Below are 25374 nucleotides of genomic sequence, written 5' to 3'. Positions count from 1 at the left end.
TATAAATGTGTGTGCAGTGTGTGTGTGCGTATATAAATGTGTATGTGCAGTGTGTCCATGTGTATATAAATGTGTATGTGCAGTGTGTGTGTGCGTATATAAATGTGTATGTGCAGTGTGTGTGCGTGCGAGTGTGTGTGTATATAAATGTGTATGTGCAGTGTGTGCGTGCGTATATAAATGTGTATGCACTGCAGTGCGTGTTTGTACATGTGTACTGTATGTGCAGTGTGTCCATGCGTATATAAATGTGTATGTGCAGTGTGTGTGTGCGTATATGTGTATGTGCAGTGTGTGTGTGCGTATATAAATGTGTATGTGCAGTGTGTCCATGCGTATATAAATGTGTATGTGCAGTGTGTGCGTGCGCATATAAATGTGTATGTGCAGTGTGTGCGTGCGTATATAAATGTGTATGTGCAGTGTGCGTGCGTGCGAGTGTGTGTGTATATAAATGTGTATGTGCAGTGTGTGCGTGCGTGCGAGTGTGTGTGTATATAAATGTGTATGTGCAGTGTGTGCGTGCGTGCGAGTGTGTGTGTATATAAATGTGTATGTGCAGTGTGTGCGTGCGTATATAAATGTGTATGTGCAGTGTGTGCGTGCGCATATAAATGTGTATGTGCAGTGTGTGCGTGCGTATATAAATGTGTATGTGCAGTGTGCGTGCGTGCGAGTGTGTGTATATAAATGTGTATGTGCAGTGTGTGCGTGCGTGCGAGTGTGTGTATATAAATGTGTATGTGCAGTGTGTGTGTGCGTATATGTATGTGCAGTGTGTGCGTGCGTATATAAATGTGTATGTGCAGTGTGTGTGTGTGTATATAAATGTGTATGTGCAGTGTGCGTGCGTGCGAGTGTGTGTGTATATAAATGTGTATGTGCAGTGTGTCCATGCGTATATAAATGTGTATGTGCAGTGTGTCCATGCGTATATAAATGTGTATGTGCAGTGTGCGTGCGCATATAAATGTGTATGTGCAGTGTGTCCATGCGTATATAAATGTGTATGTGCAGTGTGTGCGTGCGTATATAAATGTGTATGTGCAGTGTGCGTGCGTGCGAGTGTGTGTGTATATAAATGTGTATGTGCAGTGTGCGTGCGTGCGAGTGTGTGTGTATATAAATGTGTATGTGCAGTGTGCGTGCGAGTGTGTGTGTATATAAATGTGTATGTGCAGTGTGCGTGCGAGTGTGTGTGTATATAAATGTGTATGTGCAGTGTGTCCATGCGTATATAAATGTGTATGTGCAGTGTGTCCATGCGTATATAAATGTGTATGTGCAGTGTGTCCATGCGTATATAAATGTGTATGTGCAGTGTGTGCGTGCGAGTGTGTCCATGCGTATATAAATGTGTATGTGCAGTGTGTGCGTGCGAGTGTGTCCATGCGTATATAAATGTGTATGTGCAGTGTGCGTGCGAGTGTGTGTATATAAGTGTGTATGTGCAGTGTGTGCGTGCGTGCGTGCGAGTGTGTGTGTATATAAATGTGTATGTGCAGTGTGTGCGTGCGAGTGTGTGTATATAAGTGTGTATGTGCAGTGTGTGCGTGCGTGCGTGCGAGTGTGTGTGTATATAAATGTGTATGTGCAGTGTGTGCGTGCGAGTGTGTCCATGCGTATATAAATGTGTATGTGCAGTGTGTGCGTGTGTGATGACATGATTATATAAATATGGATTGTTGCACATGGAAAAAATAAGAAATCCACTGGAAATAAGCCCTAACCCTTATTTGGGAGCAAAACTAATATGAGACTCTGCTTTACTTTGGGGGAGACACGGTCCATGTCACTGCTAGGTAGTTGTCGCTTAATTTTGCGATGCTAAATTCGCAGTAAAGTCCCCTATTAGTGAATTATTACACAAGACATGAAAGTAAAGTGTGCAGAGAGTCAGGTGTGCTGCCTGCTCTGACATGAGGAGGTCCTGCCCAATACCCAGGCAGGGGGTGGACACTGCAGAACATGGGTCCCCTCCAGCCTGTGTGCAGTGCATGCAGTGTGAGGAGGTCCAGCCTGGACAGAGCAGCTGCTCACACATCCCTCAGCCAGCAGCTTATTACAGGGAGGCATGGAGTAGTCTCCCAGGAAGGAGGCAGAGAATACAGTGTCAGACATGGACACTCTGCACAATCCTCATGTGGACAACGACACCAGTGACAATGGGATCTTTTGTGAGGTGACAGAGACTGGAGCCATCATCAGCTGTTTAGGGGACTATAACCACAACACGACTCTCCCTGGTAGAGGTATGTGGCACAGCTGTGGGGTTGGTGTCTGTATAGTAATGCATAGCTATTGTGGCTGTATGGAACTACAAGTCAAAGCATGCAAGTAGTTTTCGAAGAGACCTTACTTGTTGACTTCTGTTTATCCTGTATTTCTTCTGTCCTGTTTGTGTGTTGTACCTTGTGTAATCATATAAAATATCAAAATCTGGAAGTGATATTGGTCCATTGGCATCAAGCATGATGTATCTGCTTAGTGGATAGTGTAACATTACACATGGAAACTAAAAGTAGAAACTGGAGGTGCAATCAATTCTTCTTTCATCTTTTAGTACGGAGTTAAGCTCGTCAGGCGTTGCAGAGCTGAGTTTGTCATTTGTCAGTCCTATCTCAAGTGTTACAGTCACAACTTTGCCATGATACACAGCCATGTAGCAGAGCTGTAGTCGGCACAAACAGCTTGATGACAAACACAACTCTGCTACATCTGAACCTCGCTGTATGGATAATTGTAAGGACAGGTGCAGTCGAGCGTATTTTGGGTGAGATCGGATCGCACGCGGAACAATGTTATGCTATTGGTCCATTCACGTGTTCAATTTTTTTTTCCTCGGACAAATCGACGCGTGTCCGAGTCATGCAAGTCGACGAGTCCGTGGAAAACATCAGACTGCACTCGGATGATATCTGAGTGCGGTTCGATTTTCACAGACTGACAGAATGGAGACAATAGAGACATTTTCTTCTCCATCTTCTCATCCGAGAGAATCGGTTCACACTCTGATCAAACTGTGATCAGAGTGTTATTTCCACATCAGCCTGACTCTCTTGGACGAGAGAATCTACGGCCGACTGCACCTGCCCCAAGGCTGGGTTCACATATGTCCATTGAGTCAGGATCCGTCTTTTGAGCATGATGCAACTCAACAGATCAGAACTGATGGCAAAACTAATGTAAGAACACGTGCTTCCATAAGGGGGAAATGTGGTCAGACCACTGGACGGGGAATACACCTGTCCAGCTAAAAAACTGACGTGCCGATCAGGTAGAAATGATCCCATTTTTGTTCATAGCCAGATGGAAATAATTATGCTTCTCAGGCCATATGTGAAGCATAAACAGTGATGATTAGGACAGTTACTACCTAATTCCTGAGCCATAAATCCATTTTTCTGTTACAGATTTGCACCATGCCGTGAGGATTTTCCTGTATTCTTTGATTTTCCTTCTTGGTGTTCTGGGCAACAGCTTGGTTATAGTGGTGCTGATAAGGAACAAGAGGATGAGGACGGTCACTAACATCTTCTTACTGTCCCTGGCAGTCAGCGATCTCATGCTCTGCCTTTTCTGCATACCCTTCACTCTTATTCCTAATTTGCTGGAGGACTTTATATTTGGTAGCACAATCTGCAGCGCTGCTAACTATTTCATGGGTAAGTGAACCATTTATGTACAAAAAAACGGACCTTATCTTGCTCATAAGTTACGGATGAGCATATATCATGTGAGCAATCAGACGGGAAAAAGATGTTATTATTATTTCGGTAGAGTCAACGTCGTTCTTTCCTTCTCCGGGAGCAATGATACATCTAAATACTTTGGCCAAGGCAGAGACGCTTGTCGGGGCCCTCCCCGATACCTTCTCAGTAGGGAGAGGGGAATACGTTGCTGCTGGACACCTGTGGTAGCACCCTATCTCTCTAGAAAGCAAATGATTGGCCATGTTTAGAGGACCTGTCACTTGCTATAAATATGTATTTTTTACCTGGTGTAAACGCCGCTTTTGTCCTGAATCTGACATTGGTTATTTTTGGCTCTTGACCCTCTCCTCAGATATGGCCCCTCTTTCTTGCATATAAAGCTAATCTTTTCACCAACTGGACGTGATTCTCAACTCTTCTCCAAGGGTGTCTTCCTGAGAACCACGCCCAGTTGACTAACTACAGTTATATGCAAAGAAGGATGTGCCATGTCTTAGGAATGGAGAAGGGCTGGAACAAAAAATAAAGAACGTCAGATTCAGGAGGATAGCGGCATTTACACCAGATTAAAGAAATACATGTTTATGGCAGGTGACATGTCTTCTTTAAATTCAACATGCCTGACACTTTGCCCTTTAAACTGTTGTTGGGGTACAGTAAAGACAATCCATGATACACTAGATGGTCGCCAATACCAGATCTGTTTGACATTCGTATAATGTGTTCGGTCACCTCAAAGGGAACCTGTCATGTGCAAAAATGCTATTTCTTTGAGGATATTGGTTTACTCTGAAGGTAAAAAGCATTAAAATGCTGCCACTGAAAGTGGAACTACCAGAAGAGAAGGTACTTACATTTTCCCGGGAGCCGCCGGCTTTCAGTCATGGGGCAACACGAAGCAGCTACAGTTACCGCTCGCTACACTGTGAATGCATCTGTAAGCATGCCCCAAAATTTCAATTGACAGTTTGCTGTGCAGCATGCATGTGCAAATCCAGCAAAGTCCTAGGGCGTCCTTGCTGCCTCTGCTCGCAATATAGTGAGCAGTGACTGATTCCGCTGCATACAATGCCCCTATGACTGAAATCCGGCGGCTCCTAGGAGGATAGAGTTTCATTTTCTCCCATTAGCTGCGCTGTCAATAACGCGGCCAGGCAGCATTGTAATGTTATTTACCAGCAGAATAACTCTATATATGCAGGTAAATTGCGTTTTAACACGGGACAAGTTCCCTTTAAATGTAATGACTTGTGTGAATACTACAGTATAAGAAAATCTTGCGAAGAGTGAAAAAAAACTCCATCTCTGCTACATCTGCAGACATGGGAATGTGCTCCTAACTGCATTAACTTTTGGGCTGCCTGCTAGTTATCGTTATCTTCATATCATACAGTGAACACAAAAGACCATTACAGAGATGAGCAATCAAAATAAAAAGCAAATTAGACAAGAAAAAAGAAATAATTACATGCTTCAATGACAGTGGGACATTTCAGTGAAGGGTATGTTGGTAATGAGTTATACACTGTTCCTGTGGTATTAAACCCCTTGAACCAGTGCATTATGTATAATTAAATCCATATAGCGGCATTAATCCCTGTGGAATGAAATGTTGTAATGACGACTTTATCTGTTACTATAGATTACCGTATACAAGAATAACATAAACCTGATCCTGGGGTAGAATGGTTCTGTAATGTGGTGTCTTCTGAGGAATTTCACCTACAGTGTACAGTATGTCTTCTGGAAACTGTGGGAATACAGAGCACCATGGAAGTCTCCGGCCACTGTGTTATGGTGCCATAAAGTTGTGTGAAAAAGTATTTGCCCCTTCCTGATTTCCTATTCTTTAGCATGTTTGTCACACTTAAATGTTTCAGATCATCATACAAATTTAAATATTAGACAAAGATAACACAAATAAACACAAAATGCAGTGTATATATGAAGGTCTTTATTATTAAGAAATCCAAACCTACAGGGCCCTGTGTGAAAAAGTCATTAATAATAATAATACATTTTATTTCTATAGCGCCGACATATTCCGCAGCACTTTACTTTTCAGAGGGGATTTGTACAGACAATAGACATTACAGCATAGCAATAATCACATAGATTATAACAAATACCAAGAGGAATGAGGGCCCTGCTCGCAAGCTTACAGTCTATGAGGTAAGAGGTAGACACGAAAGGTGGGTGGTAACAGTTGCCCTGATTGTATGGACCAGCCATAATGTTAAGTGTGTAACAGTACAGACACAGAGGGCTAATGGATGCATAAAGCATGTGGGAACATGAAGCGGGGAACATGGTTATGGTAAAACTTTTAGCTGTGTCACACAGGGATAGATTAGGTTAATGTGTTGAGGCGATAGGCCAGTCTGAATAAATGCGTTTTCAGGGAACGCTTAAAATTGTGGAGAATGGGGACTAATCGTATTGACCTGGGAAGTGCAATCCAAAGAATTGGCGCAGCACGTGTAAAGTCTTGGAGACGGAAGTGGGAGGTTCTGATTATTGAGGATGCTAATCTCAGGTCATCAGCAGAACGGAGGGTGCGGGTAGGATGGTATACTGAAACAAGGGAGGAGATGTAGGGTGGTGCTGAGCCATGGAGGGCTTTGTGGGTGAGGGTAATAAGTTTACACAGAATTTTGGAGTGGATGGGTAGCCAGTGTAATGACTGGCACAAGGTAGAGGCATCGGTGTAACGATTGGTGAGGAATATGATCCTGGCTTCAGCATTCAAGACAGATTGGAGAGGGGAGAGTTTTGTAAGAGGGAGACCGATTAGAAGAGAGTTACAATAGTCGAGACGAGAATGAATAAGAGAAACAGTAACAGTTTTTGCAGAGTCAAAAGTAAGAAAAGGTCAAATTCTAGAAATGTTTTTGAGGTGCAGATGACAAGAGCGAGCCAGTGATCGAATGTGGGGGGCAAAGGAAAGCTCGGAATCAAGCATGACCCCAAGACAGCGGGCATGTTGCTGGGGAGTAATAGTGGAACCACACACAGAAATGGCAATGTCGGGTATAGGTACATTAGTAGAGGGAGGAAACACAAGGAGTTCAGTCTTTGACAGGTTCAGTTTCAGATATAGTGAGGACATGATGTTAGACACAGCGTTTAGACAATCGCCGGTGTTTTCTAGAAAGGCTGGCGTGATGTCAGGAGAAGAAGCGTATAATTGGGTGTCATCAGCATAGAGATGGTACTGGAAGCCAAATCTACTGATTGTTTGACCAATAGGGGCAGTGTACAAGGAGAAGAGGAGTGGGCCTAGAACCGATCCTTGAGGAACCCCAACAGTAAGGGGAAGGTGAGAGGAGGAGGAACCGGCAAAAGATATAGTAAAGGAGCGGTCAGAGAGATAGGAGGAGAACCAGGAGAGAACGGTGTCCTTGAGGCCAATGGAACGGAGCATAGTGAGGAGGAGCTGATGATCCACAGTGTCCAATGTTGCAGAGAGATCCAAGAGAATTAGCATGGCGTAATGACCATTTGATTTAGCTGTTAGTAGATAATTAGAGACTTTAGTGAGGGCAGTTTCAGTAGAGTGTAAAGAGCGGAAACCGGATTGGAGAGGGTCGAGAAGAGAGTTATCAAAGAGATAGCGGATAAGACGGGAGTGGACCAGGCATTCCAGGAGTTTAGAGATGAAGGGAAGATTAGAGACAGGTCTATAGTTAGCGGCACAGTTTTGGTTGAGGGATGGTTTTTTAAGTAGTGAATGTATGATGGCATGCTAAAATGAGGAGGGAAAGATACTAGAAGAGAGAGAGAGGTTAAATATTTTAGTTAGATGAGGGGTGACAGCAGGGGAAAGGGACTGGAGGAGATGTGACGGAAATGGGTCACTGGTGCAAGTGGTTGGGCGAGAAGATGCAAGGAGCCTGCTTACTTCTTCTTCTGTGACTGGTTCAGAGAGTGAGCTAGATGCAGTGGGGGAGGGAGGTCAGTGCATGGTATGAGGTGATTGGGAGATAATTTCCTGTCGAGTCTGGTCAATTTTTTCTTTGAAGTAATTTGCCAGATCGTCAGCTCGGAGCTCCGTGGTTGGGGCCTGTACTCTTGGGTTGAGTAGAGAATGAAAAGTGTCAAAGAGACGTTTCGGGTTATTGGACAGTGAGGTGATAAGGGTGTTGAAATAGGTTTGTTTGGAGAGGTGAAGAACAGTGTTGTATGTTCTAAGCATAAACTTATAATGGATGAAATCTTCGTGTAGATTGGATTTTCTCCACAGACGTTCGGCGCACCTGGAGCACCGCTGCAGGAAACGTGTTTGCAGGGTGTGCCAGGGTTGTCGCCGTCTGTGCTGTGATGTTCTATTTATGGGGGTGCAAATTCATCCAGGGCACTTTGGAGTGTAATCAGGACATGAGAGGGAGGAGATAGGGGCCAATGAAGACTGCAAGTTCTTCATAAGTTTCTGGGTGTTAATGGCCTGTATGTTTCTATAAGTATGGACAGTGGGGTGACCTGAGCAGCCTGGCATTTCTTGATAGAGAATGAAAGAAGATTGTGGTCAGAGAGCGGGAGAGGGGAGTTTGCAAAATCATCCACTGCACAAAGCCGAGAGAAGACCAAGTCGAGGGAGTTTCTGTCTTCATGCGTTAGAGAATTAGTAAGCTGCGAAAGGCCAAACGAGGAGGTTAGAGATAAAAGGTGAGTAGCAGATGGGGAGAGGGGAAGAGCAATGGGGATGTTGAAATCTCCCATGATGAGGGTAGGGATGTTACAGGAGAGAAAATGTGGAAGCCAAGTGGCAAAATGATCCAGGAACTGATGGGAGGGGCCAGGAGGACGATACACCACCACCACTCGCATGGAGAAGGGGGTGTAGAGTCTGACGGCATGGACCTCAAAAGAAGGGAAGACTAGTGAGGGTAATTGAGGGATAACCTGAAAGGTACATTTTGGTGATAGGAGCAGACCAATGCCTCCACCTGCTCTATTGTCTGATCTTGGGGTATGAGAGAAGTGTAGTCCCCCGTATGAAAGAGCAGCAGCAGCGGTAGTGTCTGACTGCTGGATCCAGGTTTCAGTAAGAGCCAGGAGGTTAAGAGAATTAGAAAGGAAAAAGTCATGAGTGAAGGAGAGTTTGTTACACACTGAGCGAGAAGTGCACAATTAAGAGAGACAGATGGCATGCAGGGAATATTAATAAGATTAGAGGGGTTTCTGAGTGTAGCAGTTGGGGGGTTTGACTTTCTATAACATGGGGGACCAGGATTGGGAGCAATGTCTCCTGCGACTAGGAGAAGGAGGATAGAAAGAGTGAGCGAATGGTTAAGTGATTTGTGAGAGCATCTCTTATGTGGAATGGTGGGACTGACTGGATCTGTGCAATTTAACAATGTGGAAAGAGCGTGAGTGCTATACATAGGACAGGAAAGGAGCGAGGGGCCGATATGGATGGAGTGTAGAGAGTTAATGCCAGGGCGGTGGATGTGTGTGAATATAGCGGCCAGGATATAAATTACACAAATGCATATGGTATATATTTGTTGTAATCCAAATGTACAGGGAGTAGGTGTATATAAATATCTTACCTGTCTCCTGCCCTGTCTAACTGCCATGTTCTAACTGCCAGTACTTTGATACATGTACTTTGATTACATGTGCATAAATGCCCCCCTGCATAAATGCTCCCCCAAGCTATGTCTGAATATATAGGAGGCTAAGTCTTAGATTTGTTTTTTTTTGTGCTCTCTCTATTCTCGTTAATCAATCAAACTAAATTGAGACTGCAGGAAACAATAAAATGTTGTGGTCAGATAAACAGATGTCCAGCACTACATTCCCCCTATACACTCTTAACCTCTTTACACCATAAGGTGGTTGACATGTTAATGAACAGGCCAATTTTTACAGTTCTGGCCAGTGTCATTTTATGAGGTAACTCTGGAACACTTCAACGGATCCCTCCATCAAGTGACCCCATTTTGTAAATTATGTCCCTTTGGGAATTTATCTACAGGTGTACTGACAATTTTGACTCCATGGGTGTTTTCCAGTAACAAGTAGAAGTGGATTTTGCTGAGCGAAAATTGCAATCCGCCGTTGTAGTGACCAGTATGCTGTAGGGATCAGTACCTTATAGTGACCAGTACGTTATGCCAAACTCATGCTTCTGGAGTCATGCACCCGTAAATTAGGTGGGATCTCATCACTACAGAAATGCCAAACATGTGGATGTTATATGTGGTTAAGGCACACTGTGGGGCTCAGAAGGGATGGGGCATTTGGATTTGGGAGAGTAGAATTTGCTGAAATTCTTTTGGAGGGTGTGGAGCCATTTTGCTTTTCCAGAGACTTTGTATTACCAGTTTTGTGGAAGTATTTCCATTAACAAATTAAGAACCTGAATGGGGACTTGCTTATTTTGTGGATTGAGTGAAGCTTCTATTGGGAACATTTTACATAACGTTAGGGATCATATTTATCCTGCGCTCTACGCAGAGCACTTACATTGGGCTTTCCATCTAAATCTCTGAGTGACGTGATTCATATGAAACACCCAAGGGATCCATTCACTATAATGAATCAGCAGGGTTACTCTAGACTCCTTCTCGCCTCTGTTCATTGGTGTCCTTCTTTTCAGAAGTGCACAAAACTGAGGCTGACTGCACGTCTAAAATGACGGGATACCGCCAGATCACAGGCCAGACGACATCCATAGTGCCTCCATCTGCCTCATTACAGGGAATCTTCCACCGGGGGTTCTTTCTGAATCATGTATTTCAGAGATTTACACCACACCCCGTTGTAAGCGTTCAGCACATGATAAATGTGAGCCATGCCTTACTGCGATCTTTGGGAGAATGAACAAATCAATAGCAGAACAGCAGATGAAGAAATGGTTTTATTTATTTTTTACGAAGTTCATCGTGCGGTATAAGTGATTAGATGACTTTATACTTTGGGTCACTGTAACTACTAAATTTATACCGGGTTTGAATGTTGGCAGCTGTCACACACTAAAAACTTTTTATTGCAAAAAACTGTTTTTGCATCGCCATATTTTGGGAGCTATAACTTTTCAATATTTTGGCAGTCAGACTCATGTGAGAACTTGTATTTTGCAGGATAAGTTGACGCTTTTATGGGCTTTTATGGGTACCATTTTAGGGTAAATTACGTTTTTTGATGGCTTTCTATTCTGATTTTTAGGAGGCAGAATGAACAAATCCAGTAATTCAGGAATTCTTTTTTTTAATGTTATTCAGCATGTGGTAGAATTTATAAGGGAGCTTCGTTCTTCGGGTCAGTATCATTACAGTGATACCATTTTTTTTTAATGTTTTTTATGTTTTGACACTTTTTACATAATAAAAACCAGTTTATAGAAAAAAATATTTTTGTATCGCTTTATTCTGAGAGCTATATCTTTTTGATTTTTCTGCTGATGGAGCTGTATGCAGGCTTGTTTTTTGCGAGATAAGAATATGTTTTCAGCGGTACCATTTTTATTTATATTCGTCTTTTTGATTGTGTTTTATTGCACTTTTCGGTCTGCAGTATGATGATACAGTGTTGTTTTTTGCTTTTGTTTTTTATTTATTTTTTTACGTTGTTCCTGAAAGGAGTTAACTAGTGGGACAGTTTTATGGGTCGGGACATTCTAGACACAGTGATACCCAATATGTGTACTTTTATTGTTTTATATTTTTTTCCATAAAAATATTTAGTTATGGGTACAATATATTTTTATTTTTTTAAACTATTTTGTGATTTTAAAAAAATATATTTTTACAACTTTTTTCTACTTTTTTACTTATTTCCAATCATCCCCACTTATTCCCACTTTCACTTTCTGTAGTCTGATTGCAGATATAAGGCATAGCAATGCAGGGGCATTGCTATACCTTATAACCTGTTAGCCCTGCAGACACAAGTTACTTAGATCATGCACTGTGCATGATCTAACTAACTTCCTAGAGCCTGGTTACCCGGATGTCATCTCCAATTCAAGAGCAGAGAGGCTTTCTTACCTCTGCCTGCTCCCGAAATGCTGCAATCGAGTTCGATCGCAGCATTTATAGGGTTAAAGTGCTGGGAGAGGTGCAGGACCTCTTCTGGCATTAAATGCCGAGTGTCAGCTGTCAGAATCAGCTGACACCTGGTGGTGATTGATGCGCGCACTCAGCGCCTGTGCGTGCAATATCACCTAGACGTATCCATCCCAAGTCAGTACCAGGCCACAGGGACGTATGGATACATCTAAGGTCAGAAAGGGGTTAAAACATAAATGAACTGTGGTTTATCACATAGTTGTGAAGCTGATTTCAAATTTACTAGCCACCTCCAGGCATGATTACTGACACACCTTTTTCTCAGTCAAGAAATCACTTAAATAGGACCTGCCTGACAGAGTGAAGTAGACCAAAGAATCCTTAAAAGCTAGATATCATGCCGGGATCCAAAGAAATTCTGGAAGAAATGAAAAACAAAGTAACTGAGTATCGGTCAGTCTGGAAAAAGTTATAAAGTCATTTCTAAAGCGTTGGGACTCCAGTGAACCACAGTGAGAGCCATTATCCACAAATGGCGAACACATGGAACAATAGTAAACCTTCCTAGGAGTGGCCAGCTGATCAAAATTACTCCAAAAGCACAGCGACGACTCATCCAAGAGGTGACAAAAGACCCCACCTCAACATCCAGGGCTCCGTTGTCTCAGTGAATGTTAATGTTCATGATTCCACCATAATAAAGATTCTGGGAAAAAATGGCATGCATGGCACAGTTCCAAAACAAAAACAACTGCTAAGCAATAAAACATAAAGGCTCGCCTCAGTTTTGCCAGAAAACATCTTTAAGATCCCCAAGACAGCTAAAATTAGGGGCAGACATCAGGAAAGTGACCCTTCAATTGTGCTATAAATAAATAATTTAAACAAAATTGATGTGGGTTCCCCTGTATTTTTGATAACCAGCCAGGCAAAACTGACAGCTGTGGGCTACAACCCTCATCTGTCAGCATTAGCAAGGCTGGTTATCAAGAATAGAAAGGTCCCCAGGCTGTTTTATTAATTATTTAAATAATTAAAAAAGGCATGCCCCCATTTTTGATAACCAGCCAAGCTAAAGCAGACAGCTGGGGCTGGTATTCTCAGGCTGGTAAGGGGCCATGGATTTTGTCCCCCCAGTTTTAAAAGGAGCAGCCCACATCCACCCCAATTCTGGTGCTTTGCCCGGTTCTTCTACTTGCCCTGTGGCGGTGGCAAGTTGGCATTCATATTTGTGGGGCTGATGTCACCTTTGTATTGCCCAGTGACATCAAGCCCACAGCTTAGTAATGGAGAGGCATCTATAAGACGCCTATCTATTACTAATTCTATATTTATATTGTAAATAAACACACAGCCAGAATAAAGTCCTTTGTTTGAAAGAATGACACAGACTCCTTTAATTAATCTAAATTAAACCATACTCTCATCATCATCCATTCCACTAAAGCCATGGTCTCCTGTAATAAAACAAAAATGAAAAACAACCATATCCCTCACCTGTCCGTCATTCTGTCCTATGGCGTAATCCATGTCTGGGGGTCAATAGTCACTGATGCTGTACTCGCAGCAGTTCATTCCTCAGTAGTTCTCAGCCTGGACGGTCACATCTTGGCACTGTCCAGGTTGAAAGCGGTTTATTCCCAGACATGGATTACAGCGTGGGACAGAATGACAGACAGATGAGAGATATGATTGTTTTTTCATTTTGGTTTTATTACAGAAGATGAGGGCTTCAATAGAATTTGTATTAGGTGAGTATAACTGTGTTTGTTATTTTTAAATAAAAAAAGGAAAGTGTTTTGTTTTCATTTCAAACACAGGATGTTTTATTCTTGATGAGGGTTTATTTTAAATATAACTGTAGGATTAGTAATGGATAGGCATCTTATTGATGCCTCTCCATTACTAAGCCATGGGCTTGATGTCACCAGACAATGCAAAGGTGACATCAACCCCACAAATATGAACCTCGCTTGCCACCGCCACAGGGCAAGTGGGAAGAGCCGGGCAGAGTAAAACAATTGATAGAACTAATAGATGTGCCTTTTCTGAGGTGGCTGCAGGCTACTATTTTTAGGCTGAGGGGGCCCAATATCCATGGCCCCTTACCAACATAAGAATATCAGCCCCCAACTGTCTGCTTCAGCTTGACTGGTTGTCAAAAATTGAGGGACCACCACGTTGTTTTTTTAAATTATTTATTTAAGTAATAAAAAAATACACTATGGGGCTGCCTCTATTCTTGATTACCAGCCTTGCTGAAGCTGACTGCTGAGGGTTACAGTCCGCAGCTGTCAGTTTTGCCTAGATGATGATCAGAAATACAGGGGAAACCCACGTCATATTTTTTTTTTAAAGTATTTATTTACTGTATATAGCACAGGCAGTGGCTGATGAATAGTCCCATCAGTCACTGCGTACTCTCGCTGTTAATAGTTGAATGCAAATCTCAACACATTGATGTGCGCTGTATTCACTTCAACAGTACTGCTGATTCCCAGGCGCCGGTACATGTCACACTGATGACAAAGGGATGTCATCCATGTGTCATCAGTTGGCATGTGTGCGGGACATTTTGCGGTCCATACTGCTACCGGAAACACTGACGTCTGAGAGAGCCCTTATTGAATTTGGTCATTTACTGAACTTTGGCCGACTTGACGATTTTTAGTAAAAAAGCTCTGGAATCCGAATGTGCAATGTTTGTGACGAATTTCAGAATGGCAAATGTTTTCTGAACAAGTTTGCGCATCTCTAGTGCCTGTCTCATTACATCTAGCGTAGAAGTAACACAGCATTTCAGAAAAGAAACATCATTCCAACAGTAAAATAAGGTGGTAGTAGTGTGATAGTCTGGGGCTGTTTTGCTGCTTCAGGACCTGAAATATTTGATGTGGTAAATGGAACCATGAATTCTGCTGTCTACCAAAAAATCCTGAAGGAGAATGTCCGGCCATCTGTACATGACTTCAAGCTGAAGCGCACTAGGGTTATGCAGCAGGACAATGATCCAAAATGCACCAGAAAGTCTACCTCTGAATGGCTTAAGAAAAACAAAAGTAAGACATGGAGGGGCCTAGCCAAAGTCTTGACCTTAATCTGATTGACATTCTGTGGCATAACCTTAAAAAGATGGTTCATGATCGGAAACCCTCCTATGTGGCTGAATTACAGCAATTCTGCAAAGAAGAGTGCACCAAAATTCCTTCAGAGCGTTGGAAAATACTCATTGCCAGTTATCGTAAACGCTAGATTGCAGTTGTTGTTGCAAAGGGTGGCCCAACCAGTTATTAGGTCTAGGAGGCAATCACTTTTTCACGCAGGGTTCTGTAGGTTTGGATTTCTTTTTCCTTGAATACAAAAGACCTTCATTCAAAAACTGCATTTTGTGTTTACTATTGCTATTTTTGTGTAATATTTAAATTTGTTTGGTGATCTGAAATATTTAAGTGTGACAAACATGCAAAAGAATAGAAAATCAGGAAGGGGACAAATATTTTTTCACACATCTGTACATATGACAGCATGCAGAAACCCTTAAGGTGATGTTTCGGTTTCAGCCAAAAAGAAGGGTTATTTATTTTACATTAAAAGGTCATAGAATATTGCCGTATTTCTTCAATTCCTCAAAGTTTTCAAGATCTTCGCTTGCTGTCATTCAGCAGAAACATTTATTATATTGGAAAATTGTGCATCTTTTCATTTTACAAAAAAAAAGAGAAATCCCCCTCTAACCTTCTTTTTTGTGCTTTCGTATTTTCCTCGTATTCATCCAAGAACTATGACTTTTTAAATTGTCATTTGACATAGACATATAAAATATTCATTTTTTGTGAGACAGATTGTAGCTTTGAATGACACCATTTGTTTTGTGATACTAAAAATTCCTAGTTGGATGAAACAGAGAAAAAAAATGCAATTTCACCATACTTTTTCCATACAGCGTTCGTTGTGTGATGAAAATGATGTGTACGCATAAAAGTTTAAATTAATGCGGTTACAGTGATTACAAACTAGGATTGATTTTATCTATATTCTGTATATACCCGTGTATAAGCCGACCCGCGTATAAGCCGACCCCCCTAATTTTGTCGCAAACATCTGGGAAAACTTATTGACTCGTGTATAAGCCTAGGGTGGAAAATGCCGAAGCTACTGCCCTTATAATGCTGCACAGTGAGCGGCCCCTTACAATGATGCACAGTTATTAGTGGCCCCTTATAATTCTGCACAGTGAGCGGCCCCTTACAATGATGCACAGTTATTAGTGGCCCCTTATAATGCTGCACAGTGAGCGGCCCCTTATAATGCTGCACAGTGAGCGGCCCCTTACAATGATGCACAGTTATTAGTGGCCCCTTATAATTCTGCACAGTGAGCGGCCCCTTACAATGATGCACAGTTATTAGTGGCCCCTTATAATGCTGCACAGTGAGCAGCCCCTTACAATGATGCACAGTTATTAGTGGCCCCTTATAATGCTGCATAGTGAGCGGCCCCTTACAATGATGCACAGTTATTAGTGTCCCCTTATAATGCTGCACAGTCAGCGGCCCCTTACAATGATGCACAGTTATTAGTGGCCCCTTATAATGCTGCACAGTGAGCTGCTCTTTACAATGATGCCCAGTTATTAGTGGCCCCTTATAATGCTGCACAGTGAGCGGCCCCTTACAATGATGCACAGTTATTAGTGGCCCCTTATAATGCTGCATAGTGAGCGGCCCCTTACAATGATGCACAGTGATTGGTGGCCCCTTATAATGCTGCACAGTGAGCGGCCCCTTACAATGATGCACAGTTATTAGTGGCACCTTATAATGCTGCACAGTAAGCTGCTCTTTACAATCATCCACAGTTATTAGTGGCCCCTTATAATGCTGTACAGTGAGCGGCCCCTTACAATGATGCACAGTTATTAGTGGCCCCTTATAATGCTGCACAGTGAGCGGCCCCTTACAATGATGCACAGTTATTAGTGGTCCCTTATAATGCTGCTGCTGGCTCAATTAAAAAAACCTATATAAACACCTCATCCCTGCTGCTGCAGCTGCTGCTCCTCAGCATTGACGGCTCTACAGTGACTGTTCAGGCAGAGAGTGCCTGCTAACTACATCATGGCGCCCTCTGACCTGAACGTCACTGCCAGAGGAAGCAAGCAGCAGAGCGACACGCAGCGGTGGAACGGGGGACAGGTGAATATGGCTCCCTCCGCTATACTCACCTCTCCTAGCATGTCTCTTGCAGCCCCCGTGCTTATTCCATCTTCTCAGGGCTGTTCTTCCTGCTTTCAGCGGTCACGTGGTGCCGCTCATTACATATGCGCATATGTAATGAGCGGCACCACGTGACCGCTGAAAGCAGGAAGAACAGCGCGGAGAAGGTGGAATAAGCACGGGGGCTGCAAGAGACATGCTAGGAGAGGTGAGTATGATCTCCTACACCCCCGCCCGGCCGACCCCCGGTATATGACTCGCGTATAAGCCGAGAGGGGAATTTCAGCCCCCAAAAATGGGCTGAATATCTCGGCTTATACACGAGTATATACGGTAAGTGATGAAAAAAATTTCATAATTTAGTAAAAAAAAGCAAAAAGCTTTTGCTTAGTGTCATCTTTTCCCAAGACCTGTAGCATTTTTACATTTACGTTGACTGATCCGAGTGAGAATTTTTTTTTTGCTTGGTGAGCTGACTTTTTTATTTATATCAATTTAGAGCACATCTCGCATTTTAACCCCTTAACGACCGCCGATATGCCTTTTAATGGCGGCAATTAAGGGTAATTATGCCTCAGCACCACTTTTTAACAGCGCTGAGAAATAAGTGTATAGTACCCCCAAGGGTCAGAATTTATCCTGGGTCTCGGCTACCAGAGAACATGAATCGGGCCGGTTTTTACCCACCCCAGTGTTGCAATCGCCGTTATTAATGGAATAACGGCGACCGAAAAAAAAGGTCAGATTTCCCATTTAATTTTTTCTCCTCTGATGTGATTGGAGAAGAGAGAGAAATGGTGTCCCCCGGTACCTCCAGAGTCCCTGCTACCCCCCGTTAAGTCCCCTGGGCTGTCGGCGCCTGGCAACAATAGGAAATTGTTCCTATTGGTTCATTTTGATAACTGTGATCGGGTTTATCATAGTGATCAGAATAAAAAAAAAGAAAATTAGCTCTTTCAGGCTATATTATTAACAAGTGACTCATGGCTTTACTTTTTAATATCAGGCTTAACTGCATGTGCCCTCCTATACCGGATATGTGGTTTGGGATTTGTATACTGGCCCAACTGCCCTTTAAGATATTCAGTCTTCTGTTCCGGCCATAATTAGAGGTCATTGGTCATTATACCATAACTAATTGCCTCTCTTGGTGGGGTTTTTCTAGGTTATTATCCACACATAGCCTGGGTGATATATGGGATGATACCTGTGCTGCACTTTATGTTAAGGGTGCATTAGGGTCTTAAGGGAAAGACTTTGATGAGTGAGGGCGCCGTACCGTGAAAACTTAGGGTGCCAACCTCCACAGGCAGGTAGGGAATCCTTTAAGGGAATTCTAGGACTTATTAGTCCACACATACTGTGATTTGCATACCCTTTATAGACCCTCATCCAATTTTTATCTTTTTCTTTTCTTTTTTTGTACTGTAGTTGGAATAGTAGACTCGTGAGATGTTTTTAACTTTGTTATTAAAAGTTACATTTTAGGGGTCGATGCGTTTGTGTTTTTTCATCTGAACGGTTAACAGCCGCAGCCAGGGCTCAGCTCCTGATTATCCATAATCATCCTATTTCCATACACTTTAATGAAAAATCCCTTATTTGTCTCTTATATGTTTTTTTTCGTGCTTGTTACTTTTTTTTCGGTCAGTACAAAAAAATAGATGGCAGATGGATGACCTTTTAGAACAAACAAAAATGAATGGATCCTGTTGGATCTTGTTGGTGAACATTTTATTTCCATTTTTGTGCTCTCCAAATTGTTCATAAAAACAGAAATGAAAATGGACTCGTGAACAAGTGCCTAAGTATCAGGAAAAGTAATATGAAAGAACAGATTGTCCCAAAATTGGAAATGAAAATCACCAGTAAATAGTTATTGTGTCATCCTGTATTACTTGGCTTGGTTGCTTAGTTCTGTTTGCTACCAAGAGAGGAAGGAAACAACCAATATGTCTTTTTTTTATTGTGCCCTAAACAAAAAAATCTGCCTGCAAAATGATCCAACCTCTGCTCCGAAATGGCGCAGCTTATTGTCTACAGATGAATGATCAGCTATTGGTGATAACAGGTTGACCACATACGTTGTGCTACCACTTTTTGTAGCTTATCATTGAGGACCTCAGTGCTCAGCTCCACTGCCAGACAATAGTTTCATGACCTGCATATGGCTTCTTTCACACATTTTTAATTTCTGCCTAAGGCAGAGCCAAGTATTGTAGTGCAGTAGAGGGGTTACAAGGACACTAAACTTCAGGAAGGCAAATTTCCACCGGATGAGAGATGATCTTGGTGCAATTAACTGGGACGATATCCTGAGACATAAAAACACACAAAGAAAATGGGAGACATTTATTAGCATCCTGAATAGGACCTGTGCACAATATATACCGTATGGGAATAAACATGCGAGAAATAGGAGGAAACCACTATGGCTAAATAGAGCTGTAAGGGGCGCAATAAGGGACAAAAATAAAGCATTTAGAGAATTAAAGCAAGTAGGTAGTGATGAGGCATTAACTAAATACAGAAGATTAAATAAATTCTGTAAAAAGCAAATCAAGACAGCAAAGATTGAGACAGAGAGACTCATTGCCAGAGAAAGTAAAAATAATCCCAAAATATTCTTTAACTACATAAATAGTAAGAAGCTAAAAAATGATAGTGTTGGTCCCCTTAAAAATAGTCTGGGTGAAATGGTGGATGAGGATGAGGAAAAAGCCAATATGCTAAATAACTTTTTTTCAACAGTATTTACACAAGAAAATCCCATGACGGATAACATGATCAGGGATAAAAATTCTCCATTAAATGTCACCTGCTTAACCCAGCAGGAAGTACGGCGGCGTCTACAAATCACTAAAATTGACAAATCCCCGGGCCCGGATGGGATACACCCCCGAGTACTGCAGGAATTAAGCACAGTCATAGATAGACCACTATTTTTAATCTTTAAAGATTCCATAATAACAGGGTCTGTACCACAGGACTGGCGTATAGCAAATGTGGTGCCAATATTCAAAAAGGGGACAAAAACTGAACTTGGAAATTATAGGCCAGTAAGTTTAACCTCAACTGTGGGTAAAATCCTGGAGGGTTTTCTAAGAGATACTATACTGGAGTATCTGGAGAAGAATAACCTTATGACCCAATATCAACATGGGTTTACAAGAGATCGTTCCTGTCAGACTAATCTGATAAGCTTTTATGAAGAGGTAAGTTCCGGACTGGACCAAGGGAATGCAGTGGACGTGGTGTACATGGACTTTTCAAAAGCTTTTGATAAGGTGCCACACAAAAGGTTGATACATAAAATGAGAACAATGGGGATAGGGGAAAATATGTGTAGGTGGGTTAAGAGCTGGGTCAGGGATAGGAAACAAAGGGTGGTTATTAATGGAGCACACTCGGACTGGGTCATGGTTAGCAGTGGGGTACCACAGGGGTCAGTTTTGGGCCCGCTTCTTTTTAACATATTTATTAATGACCTTGTAGGGGGCATAGAGAGTAGAATTTCAATATTTGCAGATGACACTAAACTCTGCAGGGTAATTAATACAGAGGAGGACAATTTTATATTACAGGAGGATTTATGTAAACTAGAAGCTTGGGCTGATAAATGGCAAATGAGCTTTAATGGGGATAAATGTAAGGTCATGCACTTGGGTAGAACGAACAAGTTGTATAATTATGTGCTTAATTGTAAAACACTGGGCAAAACAGTCACTGAAAAAGACCTGGGGGTATGGGTGGATGACAAACTCACATTTAGTGGCCAGAGTCAAGCAGCTGCTGCAAAGGCAAATAAAATAATGGGATGCATTAAAAGAGGCATAGATGCTCATGAGGAGAACATAATTTTACCTCTATATAAGTCACTAGTGCGACCACACTTAGAATACTGTGTACAGTTCTGGTCTCCGGTGTATAAGAAAGACATAGCTGAACTGGAGCGGGTGCAGAGAAGAGCGACCAAGGTTATTAGGGAACTAGGGGGTCTGCAATACCAAGACAGGTTATTACACTTGGGGTTATTTAGTTTGGAGAATCGAAGGCTTAGGGGTGATCTTATTACAATGTATAAATATATGCGGGGACAATACAAAGACCTTTCTAATGATCTTTTTACTCTTAGACCTGTGACGGGGACAAGGGGGCATCCTCTACGTCTGGAGGAAAGAAGGTTTAAGCATACTCACAGACGCGGATTCTTTACTGTAAGAGCAGTGAGACTATGGAACTCTCTGCCATATGATGTTGTAATGAGTGATTCACTACTAAAATTTAAGAAGGGACTGGATGCCTTTCTTGAAAAGTATAATATTACAGGGTATATACACTAGTCTCCTTAATATTGCGTTGATCCAGAGAGCTAGTCTGATTGCCGTATGTGGAGTCGGGAAGGAATTTTTTTCCCCAATGTGAAGCCTACTGTTGCCACATGGGTTTTTTTTGCCTTCCTCTGGATCAACATGTTAGGGCAAGTTAGGATAGGATATGGGTTGAACTAGATGGACTTAAAGTCTCCCTTCAACCTTAATAACTATGTTACTATGTTACTATGTTACTTGCACCATTGCTTTTTGGCCTCTCCCTTCGCTTGCGCATCACAATACTTTGAGAGACGTGCACCTGTGCAGGAGCACGATGGAGGACACTGTGTGGATGACAGAGGACGTGTCATTCACAAGAAGCATGGAAGGAGGATGGCGATCGCAAGAAGAAGGGAGGTGCCGGATCAATACCAGAGATGACCATCAGACCGGACCATTGGTGATAATAAAAACCTTTTTTGCCTTGAAGAGTGGATTGAAATACATGTATACATCATATAAGAATACTGTATATGAGGTCTCACTGGTGCTGGCCTTACTTTATAACACTAATGACAGGTTCCCTTTAAGAGGACTATTAGAGCTGCAGCAGAATATCAGTGTTTTATCAAAACTACACCAAGAAGGGTCTTTGCTCTGACTTTATGCTGCACTTAGATAAACCTACAAACAAGTGGCTTAGTTTTATGGCACTTCCAAAATTATAAACTAATCCAAACAGAGCAAGGAAGCATGGGCCAAAAAGGTAACATTAAATCATCTTTATTAACAAATAATTAGTGATGAGCGAGTATACTCGTTGCTCGGGTTTTCCCGAGCATGCTTGGGTGTCCTCCGAGTATTTTGGAGTGCTCGGAGATTTAGTTTTCGTTGTCTTATCCGCATGATTTGTGACTTGTAGACAGGCTTAATACATGTGGGAATTCCCTAACAAGCATTCCACACATGTATTCAGGCTGTCCGGCAGTCGCAAATCATGCAGATGAGACGACGAAATCTAAATCTCCGAGCACGCCAAAATACTCGGAGGACACCCAAGCATGCTCGGGAAAACCCTAGCAACAAGTATACTCGCTCAGCATTACAAATAATCTAAAATAGAGCAATAAAATAGAGATACAAATACAAAAGAAACTGCCTACTAAGGTAGTATACCTGTACCGAAATAGACCAGTGTCTATAGATACTACCCTAGTAGGCAGTTTCTTTTGTATTTGTAACTATTTTATTGCTCTATTTTAGATTATTTGTTGATAAAGATGATTTAATTTTAGCTTTTTGGCCCATGCTTTCTTGCTCTGTTTGGATTAGTTTCTGCTGCACTCAGATGGGGCAGAGGAATATCTGGTGGCATAGTCTCTTCCAGATTTTCATTGTTGAGCGCTTTTGCTACTTCTTCTATAGATTAAATCTTATTCATAATTATTCTGATTGTTTAAAAAAATGAATTATTAATGCTCTGTTCTCTTCTGTTGCTATAACAAAGACATGGGATACAATGGTTTTCAGTGCACACAGATTAAAGCATCAGAAACAAAGAAAATTCATTATTTATTTGCTGTTAAAATTCTGCTTTGTTCATCACCTCTACATCTTCATACTACCTGCAGCTCCTTTTTTTCTTGCCTCAATATGTTCAAAGCACAGAACAGAGAGATTTCCTGTCTGTACTTTGAATGGGTCAACTCAAAATGGCTCAGCCAGCAGCTCTGCAGTGTGCTCCGAATGGTGATGTCATGGAGATGTGGCATGTCATCCTCGTAAGTTGAGAGTGACTATGGAGGTGCACATAAACATTGTAGGCTCTACACAGAGCGAGTAATCTCATCAACTTGTGACTTTAACCAGAGGGGATGTTGCTAGGCATTATCTGACTCCTTGCTCCCATACCAGTAAACTAAGCCTGTGTGGTGCTAGTACCTGAAACATTATTGATCGCAAATGAAGGACAGCTTCAGGACAGTTTATACTAGATAAAGTGGGAGAAATGTTATGAATGAGGAACTGCATGTGCAGTAAGTCAACCATCTTGAGACTGTATAGGTGTCTCAGGATGGTGCTTTTTAGGTGGAATGGGTGGACCATGAGGGTAGAAGTGAGGGTGATCTGGGACAAATAAAGACCTGCTTCTTGGAAAATGTAGGAACAGAAGGAGAACTGGCAAGAAGTTCAGGATTTAAACAAAAAAGGCACAAAAGTGGTAAAAAATGAAAAAAAAATGTTTTTTTTTGTGTCCAGAAAATTTCAGATTCGACAGAAAAGGAAGAGTAGAAAGAAAGGATGATTGGGAAGCCATTTGTGTCAAGAATAGTCATTGATTCCTTTTACTATATCACAAAATTGTTGGATGGAAGTAGTGCAGTGTACCACTTTTCTGGATTTCAGCAAAGCTGTTGCTATAGTTCCATAAAAAAGAACTTAAGTTATTGAAAATTGAACCTAATTCGCAGATAGTTCTCTGGATTTGCAGGTGGTTACAGGACAGATATCAGAGTACCTGCAATGTGAAGAGAAACTAGGAACAAGTGGTGGCCCATACAGTTCTGTTCTAGGCCCTTTTCATTTCCATATATTTGTAAGTGACACAGTACAAGGATTGGTAGGTAAGGTTTGCTTGTGCTGATGATATCATAAAGTTGATATTTCTAAAGTTGTCTGTAAAACTGGAAAATGATTTCCAGTAAATTAACCTCTTCCCGACATCCTTCTTATATGTGCAACGCATGTGAGGCATGAGCTTGGAATCAGCCCGACAATACCTGGCAGATGTCAACTGTGTTATAAAGACGACATCTGGTGGAAATAGCAGCGCATGGAGTCAAACTTCGATTTCTGCTATAAATTCCTTAAATGTCACTGTTAGTTTCTGACATCGTGTCTCATACACCCATCACCCCCCCGACACACCTTAGAGACTATGATTTCAGCTATATACTGCCATACAGGTGTGTTGTGGTGTGCATATATAACAAGAGATGAGACAATTGTAGTTTGACGTCCCCTAAGAGGTATTGCGGCATTAATAAAAAAAAATCTGTTCTATCAAATTATACATTCAATTCTAAATGTGTATAGTGAGTTTTTGCAATTTTAGAAATTTCTGAATTTTGTTTTCACTTCAAAAGTACAAGAATATGGAAATTCTTAAAGGGTTGTTAAAGGGTTATTCAAATCTTCATAGATGATTGTTGTTGGATAATGCTTGTAAAAACAAGCATTTTGGCAATTTACTGTTTATTAAAATTTGCAGTCGGTCTTGAGAAAGAAACACTCTTCTTTGATTTGCTCATTGATTGGGAGACAGACCACTAGTGCTGTGGCCCAGCTTGTAAGCACTGCATCAAAGCTGCCTGGAATAAGAGGATAACAGTGTGCTCCAGTGATCCCGCCAGCTCCAAAGCAGTGCTCACAAGCTCATTAGAAAAAAGCTTGTAAGCGCTGTGCATGTTTGACTGATGGTCGGTCACCAAGCCAACAAGTTGTATAGGTAAAAAAAATAGTTTTATCTCAAGAACAACTAAAAATTGTACTAAACAAATTGCAAAAGTGCAAATTTTTACAAGCACTAGCCAACAATACTTAACTATGAAGATAGGACTAACCCTTTAAAGGCTATGTAAACCTTTGGGAGATTTTTTGGGTTTTCAGCAACTACTTTGAGTGATCATCTAAGCTCAGTTATGATCAAGTCAAAGTCAACTGGGCATCTTCTTATAAAACCACTGTTAAGTTTTTGGGAAATTTTGTTGGGGTTCCCTCAAATGTCATCATATGCCTGAGAGAACAGCCATTCCCACTGGAGTAGACTCTGTGAGATCATTTAGTCTAAGAAGATTATTTCCAAACTTTAAGAACAATACCTTTGAAAAAGTATCACTGTGGGATCTACAAAGCCTTCTGTACTTAGAAATGAAGTTGTAAAGGCATAACTGGAAATCACCTTCATCAGGTAAATGCAATGTCATCAGTGATGTAGCATGCCCACGGCAAGGCAAGTATTGTTCCCCAGGATGCAATAATAATGCGCCCTTAAAACAAATAATGCCCTGAAGACTCCCTTTAGGCCATGTTCACATGTTCAGTATTCGGTCAGTAT

At 41.8% G+C, this 25374-nt stretch overlaps 1 protein-coding gene across 1 annotated transcript in view; it reads left to right on the top strand.

The window, feature by feature from the left end:
- Positions 1-1972: 1972 nt before the first annotated feature.
- Positions 1973-25374, top strand: part of CCKAR (cholecystokinin A receptor) — a 267546-nt gene continuing 244144 nt past the window's right edge. The window contains exons 1-2 of the mRNA XM_073574711.1: positions 1973-2252; positions 3414-3665. Coding sequence (XP_073430812.1) covers positions 2120-2252; positions 3414-3665 — 385 coding nt within the window. The 5' untranslated portion in view covers positions 1973-2119. The remainder of the gene's footprint in view (positions 2253-3413; positions 3666-25374) is intronic.

The sequence above is a fragment of the Dendrobates tinctorius genome, unplaced genomic scaffold (assembly GCF_039654945.1).
Source record: "Dendrobates tinctorius isolate UK_male_01 unplaced genomic scaffold, ASM3965494v1 ptg000039l, whole genome shotgun sequence".
NCBI classification, from domain to species: Eukaryota; Metazoa; Chordata; class Amphibia; order Anura; family Dendrobatidae; genus Dendrobates; species Dendrobates tinctorius.
The sequence above is the reverse complement of the archived record's forward strand: the minus strand, read 5'-3'. Positions and strand labels throughout refer to the sequence as shown.